This window comes from Schistocerca americana, chromosome 6 (genome assembly GCF_021461395.2).
Source record: "Schistocerca americana isolate TAMUIC-IGC-003095 chromosome 6, iqSchAmer2.1, whole genome shotgun sequence".
Classification (NCBI taxonomy): Eukaryota; Metazoa; Arthropoda; class Insecta; order Orthoptera; family Acrididae; genus Schistocerca; species Schistocerca americana.
In genome coordinates this window covers 150,778,296-150,794,775 of record NC_060124.1, presented here as the reverse complement: position 1 = coordinate 150,794,775, position 16,480 = coordinate 150,778,296, and the positions used below count along the sequence as shown (strand labels likewise).

Here is a 16,480-nt window from a genome sequence, read left to right as displayed (position 1 = left end):
GAAACTTCTTGGCAGATTAACATTGTATGCCAGATATGAACTTGAACCTAGAACTTTGGATAGCTCAGTCAGTACAGCACTTGCCTGTGAAATGCAAATGTCCTGGCTTTGATTTACATCGAGCACACAGTTTAATCTGCCAGAAAGTTTCAAATCAGTGCTCATTCTGCCTGAGAGTGAGACTTAATTCTGGAAACAACCCCCAGGCTATGGCTGAGCCATGTCACCGCAATATCCTTTGTTCCATAAGTGCTAGTTCTGCAAGAGATGCAGGAGAACTTCTGTGATGTTAGAAAGGTAAGAGATGAGTAACTGGCAGAAGTGAAGCTGTGAGGATGGATCATGAGGCATGCTTGGATATTTGGCTCCGAAAGGCATCGGCCCCAGGTTTGAACCTCGTCTAACTTGTAGGTTTGATTTGCCAGGAAGTTTTCAACGTTTGACTGTTTAGTTCAAGTTCACATTGCCTGATGTCAGTTACTGACTTTTAATTGATTTATTTAGGGGTAACACACAAACTCATTGGCATGAGGTGTATTTCCTGATAGTCTCAAATATGCTGCACTGACAACCGTATTTAAAAATAGAGGTAAGAAAATCATTTATTGTAATCAACTTTCACTCTGCCAGCTATTTTCAAAAATTTTGTGAAAAATAGTCCACCACAGATTACTGATTGCCTTTTCTAAGTAGAACTTTTTAACTGCCTCTGTTAACTTTTACAATGGATCAGCTACAGAAAAAAAGTGATACTATGCCTAGCTTCTGAAACTAGTAGTTTCTTCCTTGAGGAGGAAAGAGGGATAGTTTGGAGAAGATTAAAAATGGAGAGACGAATCGAGATCCCAGGATGAGAGGGGCCCGCCTTTTTTTTACATTCGTCTATCAGCAGTATCATACGTTTTGCCTTCTGAAAGCAAGTTGTTACTGATCTGGGCACCAGTCCGAAGGCTTAATTGATGCAGCTCTCCATGCTGCTCTTTTCATCTCTGAATAATTGCTGCAAGCTATATCCAATTGAACGTGCTTACTGTACTCATGTCTTAGTATCCCTTTACAATTCTTACCTGCCAAACTTCCCTCCATTACCAAACTGATTATTTCTTCATGCCTCAGGATGTTTTCCCATTTTGATTCAATACCTTCTCCTTAGTTACTCAAATTGGTCATATTTTCAGCAGTCTCGTGGAGCACTCCATTTCAAAAGCTTCTGCTCTCTTCTTGTCTTAGCTGATTATCATTTAGGTTTCACTTCTGTACAAAGTTACAGCCCAGAAAAATACAAGAGTTGAAGAGAACTATGGAAACACACACACACACACACACACACACACACACACACACACACACAAACACAAAAAAAAAAAACCTATGATGCCTAATACAAAGCAGGAAACCCACTGCCATTCAAAACAGCTTCCAGTCATTTTGGAGTGGTCAAATACTGAACACCTATGGCCATCAAGGTAATCTTATACCATTTTTCCTGCAAAATAGTGGAATTAGATTAGGAAATGAGACAGTAAAGGAGTTTTGCTATTTGAGGAGCAAAATAACTGATGATGGTCAAAGTAGAGAGGATATAAAATGTAGACTGGCAATGGCAAGGAAAGCGTTTCTGAAGAAGAGATATTTGTTAACATCGAATATAGATTTAAGTGTCAGGAAGTCATTTCTGAAAGTATTTGTATGGAGTGTAGCCATGTACGGAAGTGAAACATGGACGATAAATAGTTTGGACAAGAAGAGAATAGAAGCTTTCGAAATCTGGTGCTACAGAAGAATGCTGAAGATTAGATGGTTAGATCATATAACTAATGAGGAGGTATTGAATAGCATTGGGGAGAAGAGAAGTTTGTGGCACAACTTGACTAGAAGACGGGATCGGTTGGTAGGACATGTTCTGAGGCATCAAGGGATCACCAATTTAGTATTGGAGGGCAGTGTGGAGGGTAAAAATCGTAGAGGGAGACCAAGAGATGAATAAACTAAGCAGATTCAGAAGGATGTAGGCTGCAGTAGGTACTGGGAGATGAAGAAGCTTGCACAGGATAGAGTAGCATGGAGAGTTGCATCAAACCAGTCTCAGGACTGAAGACCACAACAACAACAACAGTGGCAAGTTCAGATAATAATGATGGAGATGGATAGCAATCACACACCATTCTCTGCAAAGTACTCCACCAGAGATTATTATTGAGATCTGGTGACTGTGGTTAGGGGAAATGTGACAATTCATACTTGTGCTCACAACACCAGTCCTGGATGATACAAGTTGTATGAACAGGGGCCTGGTGTCTTGGAACACAGCAGCACCTTTAAATAGCACACACTGAACCATGGGATGGACCTGATCAGCCAAATGGTCACACAATCCTTGACAGTAATGCGAACTTGTAAACTAAGCATGGGGCCCATGGAATACAACAATATGGCTGCACAAATCACCACCATACTCTTTAATGTTTCAATCTTGGTATGTAAATTTGCCCCAAATTGGAAACAGAGTGAAACAAGACCTATCCAACCAAATGAGTTTCTTATATTGCTCCATGGTCCAGGTTTTATGGCTTTGGCACTGTACTTTCCCGTTATGGGCATCTGCAGCATTGATGAGTGGTTTTGGAATTCCAGGTTGTCCTGCAGTCCATGCTTCTGGAGCTCCTTTTGTGTTGTTTCAGTGCTGACAGGGTTCACAAGTGCAACATTCACTTCTGCAGTGACTTTTGCAACTGTTGTCCTCTTATTTTTCGTCACAATCATCCTCACTGACCGCCTCTCGCAATCACTCTGCATACACATCCACCTTGTAGCTTAGTGGATGATGTTTTTCCATTCTCCCTGTATGCCATTTAAATATTTGATACAGAGCCCCTTGAAACACCAATAACTTCGGCTGCCTTCATTACAGAAGCTCTGGGCATATAAGCTCCAACAATTTGCCCGCGTTCAAATTAACTTAGCTCTGACATAATGCACTCACCACTACACAGAACACTGTTCTGACCATTACTCATACTTATGTATTGAGGACATTGCACAGGTGCTATTCGTGATGAAATACAACAGCGCAACCTGTGGACTCGGCTAGGATCTGCGTTTATGTTCAAGTGTGCATTTCTTACAGTGTTTCCATATTATTGTTCAACCAGAAAAGACTTCCTAACACTTATATTAAAGGTTAACAAATATCTCTTTTTTTGGAATTGTTACAGCCAGTCTGCCTTTTATATCATCTCTACTTTGGCCTTCATAAGTTAGTTTTCTGCCCAAATAGCAAAATAATCATCAACAGCGCAACCTGTGGACTTGACTAGGATCTGCATTTATGTTCAAGTGTGCATTTCTTACAGTGTTTCCATATTATTGTTCAACCATATTCCTAATCTAATTCACCACGTCTCGCCTGATTTAATTTGACTTTGTTCCATTGCTCTTGTTTCCCATATGTTGATGTTCATCATAACCTCTTTTCAAGGCACCATGAATTCCATTTGACAACTCTTCCTATGCTGTCTCTGACAGAATTACTAGATTATATGAAAATCTCAAAGATTTTATTTCATTTTCTTGGACTTAAATTCTCTATCCAAATTTCTTCTTGTTTCCCTTTACTGCTTGCTCAATGTATAGATTGAATAACATCAACAGCCTTGTACCATTGCCTACTGAACTACTGCTTTGCTTTAATGTCCTTTGCTCCCTTTTAATTTACCACTTGCTACCTTCAGAATTTCAAAGAGCGTATTCCAATCAACACTGTCAAAAGCATTCCTAAATTAACAAATGCTAAAAATGTAAGTTTGCCTTTCTTTAACCAAGCTTCTAAGATACACTGTAGGGTCAGTATTGCTTCACGTGTTCCTACATGTCTTTAAAACCCAGACTGATCTTTCCCAAGGTCAGCTTCTGGCAGTTTTTCCATTCTTCTATAAGTAATTTGTGTCAGTATTTTGCAAGCATGAATTATTCAACTGATAGTTTGCTGACATTCACACCTGTCCTCTTTGGAATTACTACATTCTTCTTGAAAACTGTCTCATATCTTGCACACTAGTTGGAATAGTTTTGTCATGGCTGGCTCTCCCAGGTTCTCAATAATTCTCCTTGTTTTGCCTTAGATAAGTACTGGTCAGCAATTCTATCACATAGTTATTTTCTTGAAAGAATTTTCCTTTGATACATATAAAAAAGTAATATGCAATTTCATATCTGTAGTCATGGTACAGTTAACTAACTATCCAGCTGATATATTCTGTGAATGACAAGAATTTGATTATGCAGATCTCAATATTCTACCGAACCCTTCTTGCATAGAAGGAATATTACTTTAATAAGGGTCACATTGACAAGTTGCTCCTCAGCAATAAAATTCAACACAAAAAGGAACTGCACCAGGGCAGATTAAAGGAAGACATCAAAGCAATTCAGAGATGTGTTGCTAGGTTTGTTACCAGTAGGTTTGATCAACACACAAGTGTTACAGAAATGTTTTATGAACTTAAAATTTCAGTCCCTGGAGAGATGACAGTGATCTTTTCACAAATCACTATCAAGAAAATTTAGAGAACAGAGATTTATGACAGATTGCAGAACAATCCCACTGCTGCCAAAGTATATTTCACGTAAGGATCACAAAGAGAAGATAATAGAAATTGGGGCTTGTGTGGAGGCACATGGGAAGTTTTTGTCCCCAAAGTCCATTTGCGAGTGGATAGGAAAGGAAATGACTAGTAGTGGTACATGGTACCCTCCGCTATACCCATATGGTGGCTTGTGAAATGTGTATGCAGATAAAAATAAAATATGTAGTCTCATAATGTTGAGTTATGGATCTACTCCTATATTTATTCTTCATAAATGACATATGAATGACTGAATACTATTCAAAAACTGTAATTCAATAAGAGACAAAGAGTAGCTCTATTTCAAATAACTGAAAAAGCAACAACTTTCTTTTTATTTACTTTAACCAATTATGATGCATATCAGTTAATTTTGTCAGAAGTAACATATATTGATGTGTAATTAAGTTCTTGTAGTAACTGCTAGTTAATGGGAATATGACTATCATGTTTTAGACATCTGCATGGAACATCATCACATACAAAAGGAATCAACTATGTTTGAAGATTCTTGTTGTTGTTGTGGTCTTCAGTCCTGAGACTGGTTTGATGCAGCTCTCCATGCTACTCTATCCTGTGCAAGCTTTTTCATCTCCCAGTACCTACTGCAACCTACATCCTTCTGAATCTGCTTAGTGTATTCATCTCTTGGTCTCCCTCTACGATTTTTACCCTCCACGGTGCCCTCCAATACTAAATTGGTGATCCCTTGATGCCTCAGAACATGTCCTACCAACCGATCCCTTCTTCTGGTCAAGTTGTGCCACAAACTTCTCTTCTCCCCAATCCTATTCAATACTTCCTCATTAGTTATGTGATCTACCCATCTAATCTTCAGCATTCTTCTGTAGCACCACATTTCGAAAGCTTCTATTCTCTTCTTGTCCAAACTATTTATCGTCCATGTTTCACTTCCATACATGGCTACACTCCATACGAATACTTTCAGAAATGACTTCCTGACACTTAAATCAATACTGGATGTTAACAAATTTCTCTTCTTCAGAAACGCTTTCCTTGCCATTCCCAGCCTACATTTTATATCCTCTCTACTTCGACCATCATCAGTTATTTTGCTCCCCAAATAGCAAAACTCCTTTACTACTTTAAGTGCCTCATTTCCTAATCTAATTCCCTCAGCATCACCCGACTTAATTAGACTACATTCCATTATCCTTGTTTTGCTTTTGTTGATGTTCATCTTATATCCTCCTTTCAAGACACTGTCCATTCCATTCAACTGCTCTTCCAAGTCCTTTGCTGTCTCTGACAGAATTACAATGTCATCGGCGAACCTCAAAGTTTTTATTTCTTCTCCATGAATTTTAATACCTACTCCTAATTTTTCTTTTGTTTCCTTCACTGCTTGCTCAATATACAGACTGAACAACATCGGGGAGAGGCTACAACCCTGTCTTACTCCCTTCCCAACCACTGCTTCCCTTTCATGTCCCTCGACTCTTATAACTGCCATCTGGTTTCTGTACAAATTGTAAATAGCCTTTCGCTCCCTGTATTTTACCCCTGCCACCTTTAGAATTTGAAAGAGAGTATTCCAGTCAACATTGTCAAAAGCTTTCTCTAAGTCTACAAATGCTAGAAATGTAGGTTTGCCTTTCCTTTATCTTTCTTCTAAGATAAGTCGTAAGGTCAGTATTGCCTCACGTGTTCCAGTGTTTCTACGGAATCCAAACTGATCTTCCCCGAGGTTGGCTTCTACTAATTTTTCCATTCGTCTGTAAAGAATTCGTGTTAGTATTTTGCAGCTGTGACTTATTAAACTGATAGTTCGGTAATTTTCACATCTGTCAACACCTGCTTTCTTTGGGATTGGAATTATTATATTCTTCTTGAAGTCTGAGGGTATTTCGCCTGTTTCATACATCTTGCTCACCAGATGGTAGAGTTTTGTCAGGACTGGCTCTCCCACGGCCGTCAGTAGTTCCAATGGAATATTGTCTACTCCGGGGGCCTTGTTTCGACTCAGGTCCTTCAGTGCTCTGTCAAACTCTTCACGCAGTATCATATCTCCCATTTCATCTTCATCTACATCCTCTTCCATTTCCATAATATTGTCCTCAAGTACATCGCCCTTGTATAGACCCTCTATATACTCCTTCCACCTTTCTGCTTTCCCTTCTTTGCTTAGAACTGGGTTTCCATCTGAGCTCTTGATATTCATACAAGTCGTTCTCTTATCTCCAAAGGTCTCTTTAATTTTCCTGTAGGCAGTATCTATCTTACCCCTAGTGAGATAGGCCTCTACATCCTTACATTTGTCCTCTAGCCATCCCTGCTTAGCCATTTTGCACTTCCTGTTGATCTCATTTTTGAGACGTTTGTATTCCTTTTTGCCTGTTTCACTTACTGCATTTTTATATTTTCTCCTTTCATCAATTAAATTCAGTATTTCTTCTGTTACCCAAGGATTTCTACTAGCCCTCGTCTTTTTACCTACTTGATCCTCTGCTGCCTTCACTACTTCATCCCTCAAAGCTACCCATTCTTCTTCTACTGTATTTATTTCCCCCATTCCTGTCAATTGCTCCATTATGCTCTCCCTGAATCTCTGTACAACCTCTGGTTCTTTTAGTTTATCCAGGTCCCATCTCCTTAAATTCCCACCTTTTTGCAGTTTCTTCAGTTTTAATCTACAGGTCATAACCAATAGATTGTGGTCGGAGTCCACATCTGCCCCTGGAAATGTCTTACAATTTAAAACCTGGTTCCTAAATCTCTGTCTTACCATTATATAATCTATCTGATACCTTTTAGTATCTCCAGGGTTCTTCCATGTATACAACCTTCTTTTATGATTCTTAAACCAAGTGTTAGTTATGATTATGTTGTGCTCTGTGCAAAATTCTACAAGGCGGCTTCCTCTTTCATTTCTGTCCCCCAATCCATATTCACCTACTATGTTTCCTTCTCTCCCTTTTCCTACACTCGAATTCCAGTCACCCATGACTATTAAATTTTCGTCTCCCTTCACAATCTGAATAATTTCTTTTATTTCCTCATACATTTCTTCAATTTCTTCGTCATCTGCAGAGCTAGTTGGCATATAAACTTGTACTACTGTAGTAGGTGTGGGCTTCGTATCTATCTTGGCCACAATAATGCGTTCACTATGAAGATTCTTATAACAATAAAAAGTTGAGTGTATGCCTTTGATCCAGTGGTGTGATTGGTAGGTAATGTACAATGACAGCATCTTGCACTGGTAGAGTGAGTCCAGGACTTTAATTGCAATCTCATGACCTATAAGCAAGCATGGCACTGAAGGTATCTCTCTAAACTACTAAGATGCCTACTACTGGATCTTGACTAAACACCAATGGATTGGTATCAGAATAGATTTCCTCCAGTAAAGTGTGAGATTAACTTGTCAGAATGTCATTTGTGCTGTACTACAATCTCTAGTCAAGGTTCCTCTTGGGATTCCTCAAATACATTATCTAATTTAGCCTACATTGACCTTTCTATGTTTGTCGACTGGGCAGTGGCCAATTAAGACCTAAGAATTGTGTCAATCATGAATTCTGTCAGCTATTTCTGATCACAATAGTCACTTGTAAAAGATCGCACCTTGGGAGCATTTTGGTAAGTCTGGAGTACTGTAACACTGCAGTTATAACAATGCTCTAAGTTTGTGTACCACATAACAGCAGCAGACATCAGAACAGGTAACACATTTTCAGTTCAGTGGGAAAAATTTTGAGATAACATGTAGGCCTAAATCAGTTATTTTCCCCAATAATAACGAAGAGGTTGTTCTTAAAATGTGTGCTCTACTATGAGAAAACATAACAAAATAAGGATTAAACAGTAAACGATTTACTGAATTAAGTCATCCCAGACACTTACAGGAAAAAACAGCTCTAATTCAGGAAAATTGAGCATTAGAGGCTGAATTCTTCAAAGAACAATTTTTGGAATGAATTTCTGGGGTTAGTATGATGCTCCAATAAAAACTAAAGTTCACAGTACTGAATGGGGTCCCAATAATACGTAACAGTTGCTATGAATAAATTCTAAGAAATTTTGGGTAACCTGACAGCTGTGATATCACACTCTTTAAAATGATTATTGACCGTACCTAGACATGTGCTATAGAATTTTCTTTCTTTTAGAGAAACTGGTGGTTCATAAGTGTGACTGAATTAGTTACTCCCATTTGAGCTCATCAACAAATATGTTTAATTTGTGTGTAATCATTTGGAAATCGGAGAACAATTTTATTAGCGAGCAGCATTTTCAATTATGCCTGGCCAGAATAAAATATGGAGATAAACAGTATCCCTTACAACAACAAAATAACCAACTGCTGACAGTACACAAGTATTCATTGGTTAAAAAGGAATTCAACTGTGGAATTTTCCAAGATATTATGGTGCCCTACTTGACATCCTTCAAATATGTGATGGAAAATGATCATAACATCAAGAGCTAAACATTAACCTATCTGCTCCTGAATACATGCTCGATGTCTGAACTCTTACACCTTGCTCATGCTTGCAATACATTGACTGACATCTAATTTACAACACTTCATGGTAGATACATACAATATGTATTGTATCAACATACACAATAACCATCAAGTACAACAAGAAACTTATAGAACATACATAGTCTTCTTTTTTGAAACAGAGAAAACATACCACATAATTACATAGTAGTAATAATAACTACTTGTTCAGTAAAGTCCAGAACAGGATACGATGAGATGGGGAAAAACAGGTAAACACGAAGTACAGGTTTCACAAAATGTATTACAGTGTGATAAAAATGAACTGTTACAAAAAGACCAATTTTGTTTGATGCAGAAAGCTACACAGATCCAATCAAAGGAATACACTTTAAGTCAAGAACAAGATGGTCAACATGTGGTGCATATGACTTCACATGGTGAAGACACTGAACAGAAACTTCCCAAGGGTGGTTTTGACCATGTATGGTGTGGAGTAATGTACAGATGGTATGACAGGTATGTAAAGCCCACATTTTCCATTCAACTTTCTTCCACCTGAAATTTATATTGTTGAGCACTTGACTCTTCATATTATCTGACTGCAAACAGAATGATGTGCTACAAGCATCACAAAATGTTTCCTCTTGCTTTGACAATGTTGATATTAATTGCACACAGGTATTACAGTTACTGTTCATGCAAGTTTGCTTTTCCAAATCCTTGTCAAAGTTACCCGTAGCCTCATGTGTAATTTTGGGTTTACCAGAAGTGACATTTTCATGTAAATGTAAAACTCCACCAGAAACTGGATTCAGAGCAGCACAAGCTGTTTTCCAAGCTTTCTTAGAAGATGGGAGAAGTCCCAAGTTAACACGGTTTGCGACACCAACAGGGCACACAACACGGTTATCTCCTTCGTGAATTACACATTTCTCAACAATATTATTTTGTGATAAATTATATCGTAATGCAACAACAGCATCAGGATTCCACTCACAAGCATGCACTGTTTTCGCGCCAGCATGTATAATGTATGGCAAAGTGAAATAGCCAATACCAGCGTACATATCTACAACTACCTCTTCTCTACAGTCAAATCCTGCGACCCTATGCCGTTCTGGTGCATTACCGGCGCAAAACATATTTTTTTCTACATTCCAGCTGTACTTTATTCCATTATCAGTATGTGTTACCCAAGAGGAATTTCCCCAAACAAGCTCTGCTCTTGGTGTCCTATAGCAATCTGATTTTATCCGCTTCCTTATTGCCACTCTGTTTACCTTCAAGGTATCACACACGACAAGCCACAACTCGTTACCGACACGAGACTGCCAGACATCACTTTCGAAAGATTTATCATTACCAAAAATTACAGTATCACCATATTTCTCCCATTTTTCCGGAATTTCTCTCTCCACTTCTGCACTTATTGGCACATTTTTCTTATCCAACAACTGCTTAACGTTAGTTTTCAATTTCGCTGCCGGAGTGGTACTGGCTGCAACTAAAAAAACTTCATCACACTTCTTAAGATAAAATGGTTTGCCTTGGATTTCATATTTGTTGTCACTAACCAAATATTTCTTAACGATTTCTAGATCGTTTTTGATTGGAATACCCAACATGTTGCCATCGAGTTTCTGCACAGGGTATCTGCTATCATGAATTCCTATTGACTTCAGTTCTAATATCATATTCTGACATGTTTTCCGATCGGTCACAGCTACTACGACATCCATTACTCTAACGCCAAAAGTCTAAACATCACTATGCAGTGAACAGACTACAGAACACGAGCTTCTTAACGTAAACATTAGTTCAGAGATCACTATTACGCCCAACAAATACAAAGATATCCGAAGAAAGATGCACTATCCGGAAGCGTCTACGTAGTAAAGACCACAGGCTAACATAACAGTCGCGACACTCTGCTGTAAAAGTTGTTGCCGTTTGACAGATGGAGCGACACTAGCGCTCCAAGCGGTGGATAAGGTGAACGTCAGACGCGTCGTAAGCATAATGTTTGTTTGCATCCATTTCCTACGTAATTTCCGATTTATTCGAGTTATTTTCTTGCCTCCAAGAGTTTGTGTAGTATCAGAAGGCATATACGTTTCTAAAAATGATACTAAAATATGCGCAAGTATGGACAAAAACCATGAATAGAGTGGCAAGCTACAACACATTCGTGAGGAAACACTTGTGACATCGGACAGAACTGCAGCTTACCACGTTGATATCAAAAGAATATAAACACACAGATTCACATGTAAGAAGCACAGACACGTACCTCTACATGCAAAAGCGATCGACAGCTCGTTTATCGTTATGTAAGCTTACTGTGTTTGTCATTGTCGCCTGTTGCGACAAGCAACTGCTAAATAGTGGGAGACAAATGCTAAAAACACTATAATGAGCTGATTACATTACATTTCACGAAAAACCAAATATTTGAATAATTTTCAAACAATCTGTCTGTAGGCACTTTCCCTGTCCCGTAATAGTTTCGCTTCTGCACATTCTGACACTTCACACGCTTTTGTAAGACACGAACAGCTGCACTTAATTTAACCACTTCATCGTCAAAGCAGGTCTGTGTTGGTGATTCACACGAATCTGGCACTGATACATGGAGAGTCGAACTGGCTGCTTCTGTGTCATAGGATTGTTTTACAGCTTTAGATTGACTGTCGAATCTTTGTGGCAGTTTCTTCTTCGTCGTCAGTTGAGGGGGTTTATTTGGAATGTCAAACAGTGTGGGTACTGCATTCCAAACGAGTTTGTTATTATCTGCGTTCATGAACCGGTTTTCTTCGAAATGTAGCGAACAAAAGCTAATATTATTGTACAGGTAAACTGGGTCTTTCTTCATAAGGTCTTCTCGTCTGCTATTAACTAACCATTTTCTGCTCCTAAAACGAAACATTCATCATTTATACACATATAGTTTGCAAGTGAATCCTGACGATACAGTACATGATGATATATACCTTCCAGGATCCTTAGGAAACCTAAAAAAAGACAGCTGTTGTGTCTTCATCCTGTTGTTGCTGCAATTTATTGCGCTACAAACGCTCCCGATGGTAAAAACCATTGTATAAATCAAAATAAACAATCACTATTCGCTTTCACGATCGCGCCGAACTCACAGTTCAACCTGCCGGCCGCTTGGGGCGCTGCTGGCGCTGTAGCAACAAAATACAGGCGAAGTGTCGCGACTGTTATGTTAGACTGTGGTAAATACAGTGAAGTTCTTGTTCCGTGATTGTACAGTAAAGTCATGGTTTACCGAAGCAGAAACGTACCAGAACCAGAGTTCGAAGCGTTCCTGAAAAGCAGTGAAGCGCACATCTACATCCTGCAAACCCCCATAGGTGCATGGCATAGGGTATGTCTCATTGTACCATAGAGATGGGCCAAATGGTTATTCTGGAGTAACCGTTATCACGGTTCCAGTTATTTTTTGATAACCGTTAATTTTAACAGTTATTTTTCACTACCGATTACCAAATATTCCGACAGGGTTACAGTTAAATAACGACGTAGGTGGAAACCATCAGTTTCCTTCGTATCAACCCCTCCAAGACCCAGGCGATCATCATAGGACGTACCACCCTCACCTTCCGTCTCCATGATTTCTACCTAACCATTTATTGCCGTCCTATCCACCTCACTCCTACCCACAAATACCTTGGCCTCACCCTCGACCGCCACCTCACCTGGACTCCCCATCTCCTTACAATCCAACACAAATCGCACAACAGACTCCACCTTCCGAAACTCCTGTCCGGCCATCCTTCACACCTACAAATCCTTGATCTGCCCCATCCTTTGTTATGCCAGCGTTGCTTGGATTATTGTCCCTGTCAGGTTCTATAACGCCCTCTAAATCCTCGAGTGCCTCACCTTCTGTATCCACCTTCCATCTCCCATGCGCATCCTCTACGACCTCATCCCCTTCCCCCACCTTCTCCTTTTCCTTGAACACATCCGCACCCTGTATGTTGTCCGCCGACTCGATCCCCCCAACCCCCTGGTGTCCCCCTTCCTCACCACCCACAGCCCGTTGCTGCACCTTTACCGTTGAGTCCCGCCCCTCTTTATCTCCACACCCTCCACCTCCTTTCCCAACACAACTTCCAGCATCTACCCCTCCCGGATGATGAGCTTCACCCTGATGTCCACCCCTCCTACCAACTCGAACCCCCTTCCTCGTGCCTCCTCCTCAGGGCTTCCTCTCCTCCCCCTCCCTTCCCCTGAGCGGCTTTCCCCCTCCTACACCCTCTCCATCTCCTGTGGTCCCCTTCAGTGTCTCTGCACTTCCTCCTGCCTTGTCTTCCCTCTTCATCTCCCGTCCCATCTGTCTCCTGCCTCTTGGTGCACCCCCTGATCCCCCTATTCTTTTCATCCCACCCCCTCCCCTGCTGCACCTTGCTCTCTCCTCTTTTTCTATCCTCTCCCTTGGCAGGTTCCCCCTGGCAGTTTTTATTCTTTGTTGTGGTGCTTCATCTCTTAAAGTCTTTTTAAGGTGTCTTTGTTCTGGAGTGCTTTAATACTGTGGCCAACTTTTAACCTGTGAGTGTGACTTCAGTGTCTTTTTGTGCTCTAGGAATCACCAACTGTGCTTTTTTTTGTTTTTTTTACTTTATTTAGACTTTTTTAATTGTCCCCCCATGAAAATCCTAGTGTCAGTGCATATTGTACCTCCATTGTCTCCCCTTACTCTGCTTTTATTTCCCCCTTTTTATTGCCTTTCATTAGCTGTAATGTCACTCAGCTGAAGAGCGGCAGATTGCGTCGCTGCCACTGCCCATATGGGGCAGGGGAATGAAATCACAATAAAGGGGGAAAAAAGAATCCATCAGTTTAGTTATCAGTATAACTGTGAGTAGTGCAAAATGGCAGGAATGTTGTATGAATCATGACAAACCTTAGCTAATTAACTGCGGGCACATTTCAGTTGATGTTTGAATGATTATTAGTGTTTCATATTATACGTATGTAGGTTATCGGTCACTATTAGAAATATTATCCTCGCAGCTGCAACACATAGTATGCAAAACTTTGCCACACCGTTGTTTAAGTAAAATGTTAACAACACGCATTTTTAAATATGAAGTAATATGTAAGCTGAATATTGTAGTTTAAATTCGAAGTTTAATTTCTTGTGCTGTTCACTTAATAGAATAAGTGTACAGCCTTGTAATACAACACAAAATATATGTAATGTGATAGATTCGTTTACTCCTGCACAAGATAGTCCTATTGGGGAAAGTGTGAGTACGCTAATCCAAGTTTTATTTGAGATTTGGAAATCTGCTCAATTTCTCCAGCTACAGCATGTGTATAACATACGAAGATATGCAGATCGATAAGGTTGAGAGAGTTAAATTTCTATGATTATAACTCCATAATAAATTCAGTTGGAAAGGGCATACCACATAGAATTGTTGAAGCGCCTAAACAAGTCTGTATTTGCAATGAGAATGATGTCAGATGTAGGAGACATAAATATAAAAAAACTTACATACTATGTATGTCATAACATACTATGTATGTCATAAGTGATCATATTTTGGGGATAACTCATCAAACCAAGCAAAAGTTTTTAGCATATAAAAGTATGTAATAAATATCATTTGTGGTACAAATTCAAGAACATCATGTAGAGACCTGTTCAAGGAACATTGTATTCTAACCACTGCTTCCTAGTATATTTATTTCTTAATGACGTTTGTTGCAATTATTTTCAACCAATAGCTTAATACATAATATCAATACTAGGAATAAGAACAACAAGCTACTTAAACACCTAAAAATCACTTACCTTGGTCCAAAAAGGGGTCTAATATTCAGGAACACACATTTTCAATAAATTTACAGCAAGTCAGCTAACATTAAAAACTTGGTTTCAGATACAGCACCATTTACAGAGTGTTTGGAAGACTTTTTGATAGGCAACTCCGACTATGCAGGGACTGTTAGACGAGCTTAAGTAAAAATTCTGCTATATTTCATTTTTGACAGCACTTGGTCACAATAGTCAGGATCAAGTATTCTGTGCATGATACATTTATTAAAAGTGCATAAATTATGCTTTATCCTGCCAGTGTATAAACTCTGTAAATATTTGCAGCTCCAGTTTACTGTAATATATTCAAGTATTCTGAGAATCTCCTGACAAATTATGATGATAATAAGTATTATATTCAAATTTTTTATGTTATACTTTCTGACACGTTATTTCTCGATTTCCAAAAAACATTTGACTTGTGGTGACGATCAGGTCGACATCAGCATCGATCTGAGTATCGTCTTTGAACTAAGCTAAACATTATCTTTGTGCAGTTCCGCCATGTCAGTTCTTTGTAAGCCTTTGATGTGTTCAAGTGATAAACGAACTACTGCAAAATGGGAGTGTTGTTTGGTGTAACCGACCCGAACTTCCTCCTCACTGGTGATTCCGAGTTGTAACATCTTCCTTTTTCGCCGTTTTACTGTGTCCGCGACCTCCGCGTCGGTTATTTTCGCGCGTATTACATCGACACAGCATTCGAGCAATGACTTCAGCCCAACGCCTAACGCCGGATTTTGTGATCAACATGCATTATGTTGCAGGCGATGCACACCCGCCAGTACTACAACACGATGCGTCTCACTCGACGATTACGCCGATTTCACCGGACGTTTTCGAGCCTGCAGTAATAAGTGAGGTTAGGAGTGTGCATGACTCCGGCTATCAAACGCCTTTGTTCCCACCACATGTGCCCTCCCTCATCAACTGTGCATTTACCTCTTACTGATCTCCGTGCAGTGCAGGATCAATACCAATTTCTGCAAATGCTTCGTTGGACAACCTGCCACCGCCAGGACAACGATCTGCGACGCCGCAATCCATGCAGTACCACACGGATACCTGCCACACGGCCGGAACTGCTTCGTTCACAGGTCAAACTACTCAGCATTCGACCACGTCCGCGCCTGCCTCGGTTCAGCATCAGCACTTGCCTTCCTACTTCGATACCTCGGCCTGCAACTGGAACAATAACTTGTTATCTGTGCTTGACCTCCACCTATGTCCCACTGCTACGCCTCAGTGTTTTGTGCCATGACATTCACCTTATCCGCACACCGTTTTGAGTGGAGTGACTATGGACTATGAACAGTGAACTTTCACACATTCCGTCCCATGTTCGGCATCATTTCCCACACTGTGCTTCTGGACAGCCAGCACCTCCGCAGCCTTCCTGCAACACAGGTGGCCCCAGCTCTGATCATACATCGAGCTTTCCACAGACCAACATGCATTCTCAAACTTTGAACTTTTTCTCACCTGTCGCCCACGCGCCGGCTCCAGTCGAGCTTTCGGTACCATGCTTGG

General features: G+C 40.0%; 1 protein-coding gene across 1 annotated transcript; it reads right to left on the bottom strand.

The window, feature by feature from the left end:
• Positions 1-9,380: 9,380 nt before the first annotated feature.
• Positions 9,381-10,952, bottom strand: LOC124619908 (tRNA wybutosine-synthesizing protein 2 homolog). The gene has a single exon (XM_047146543.1). The coding sequence runs from the start codon at positions 10,836-10,838 to the stop codon at positions 9,459-9,461; it is 1,380 nt and encodes a 459-aa protein (XP_047002499.1). The 5' UTR covers positions 10,839-10,952; the 3' UTR covers positions 9,381-9,458.
• Between the last annotated feature and the right edge of the window lie 5,528 nt (positions 10,953-16,480).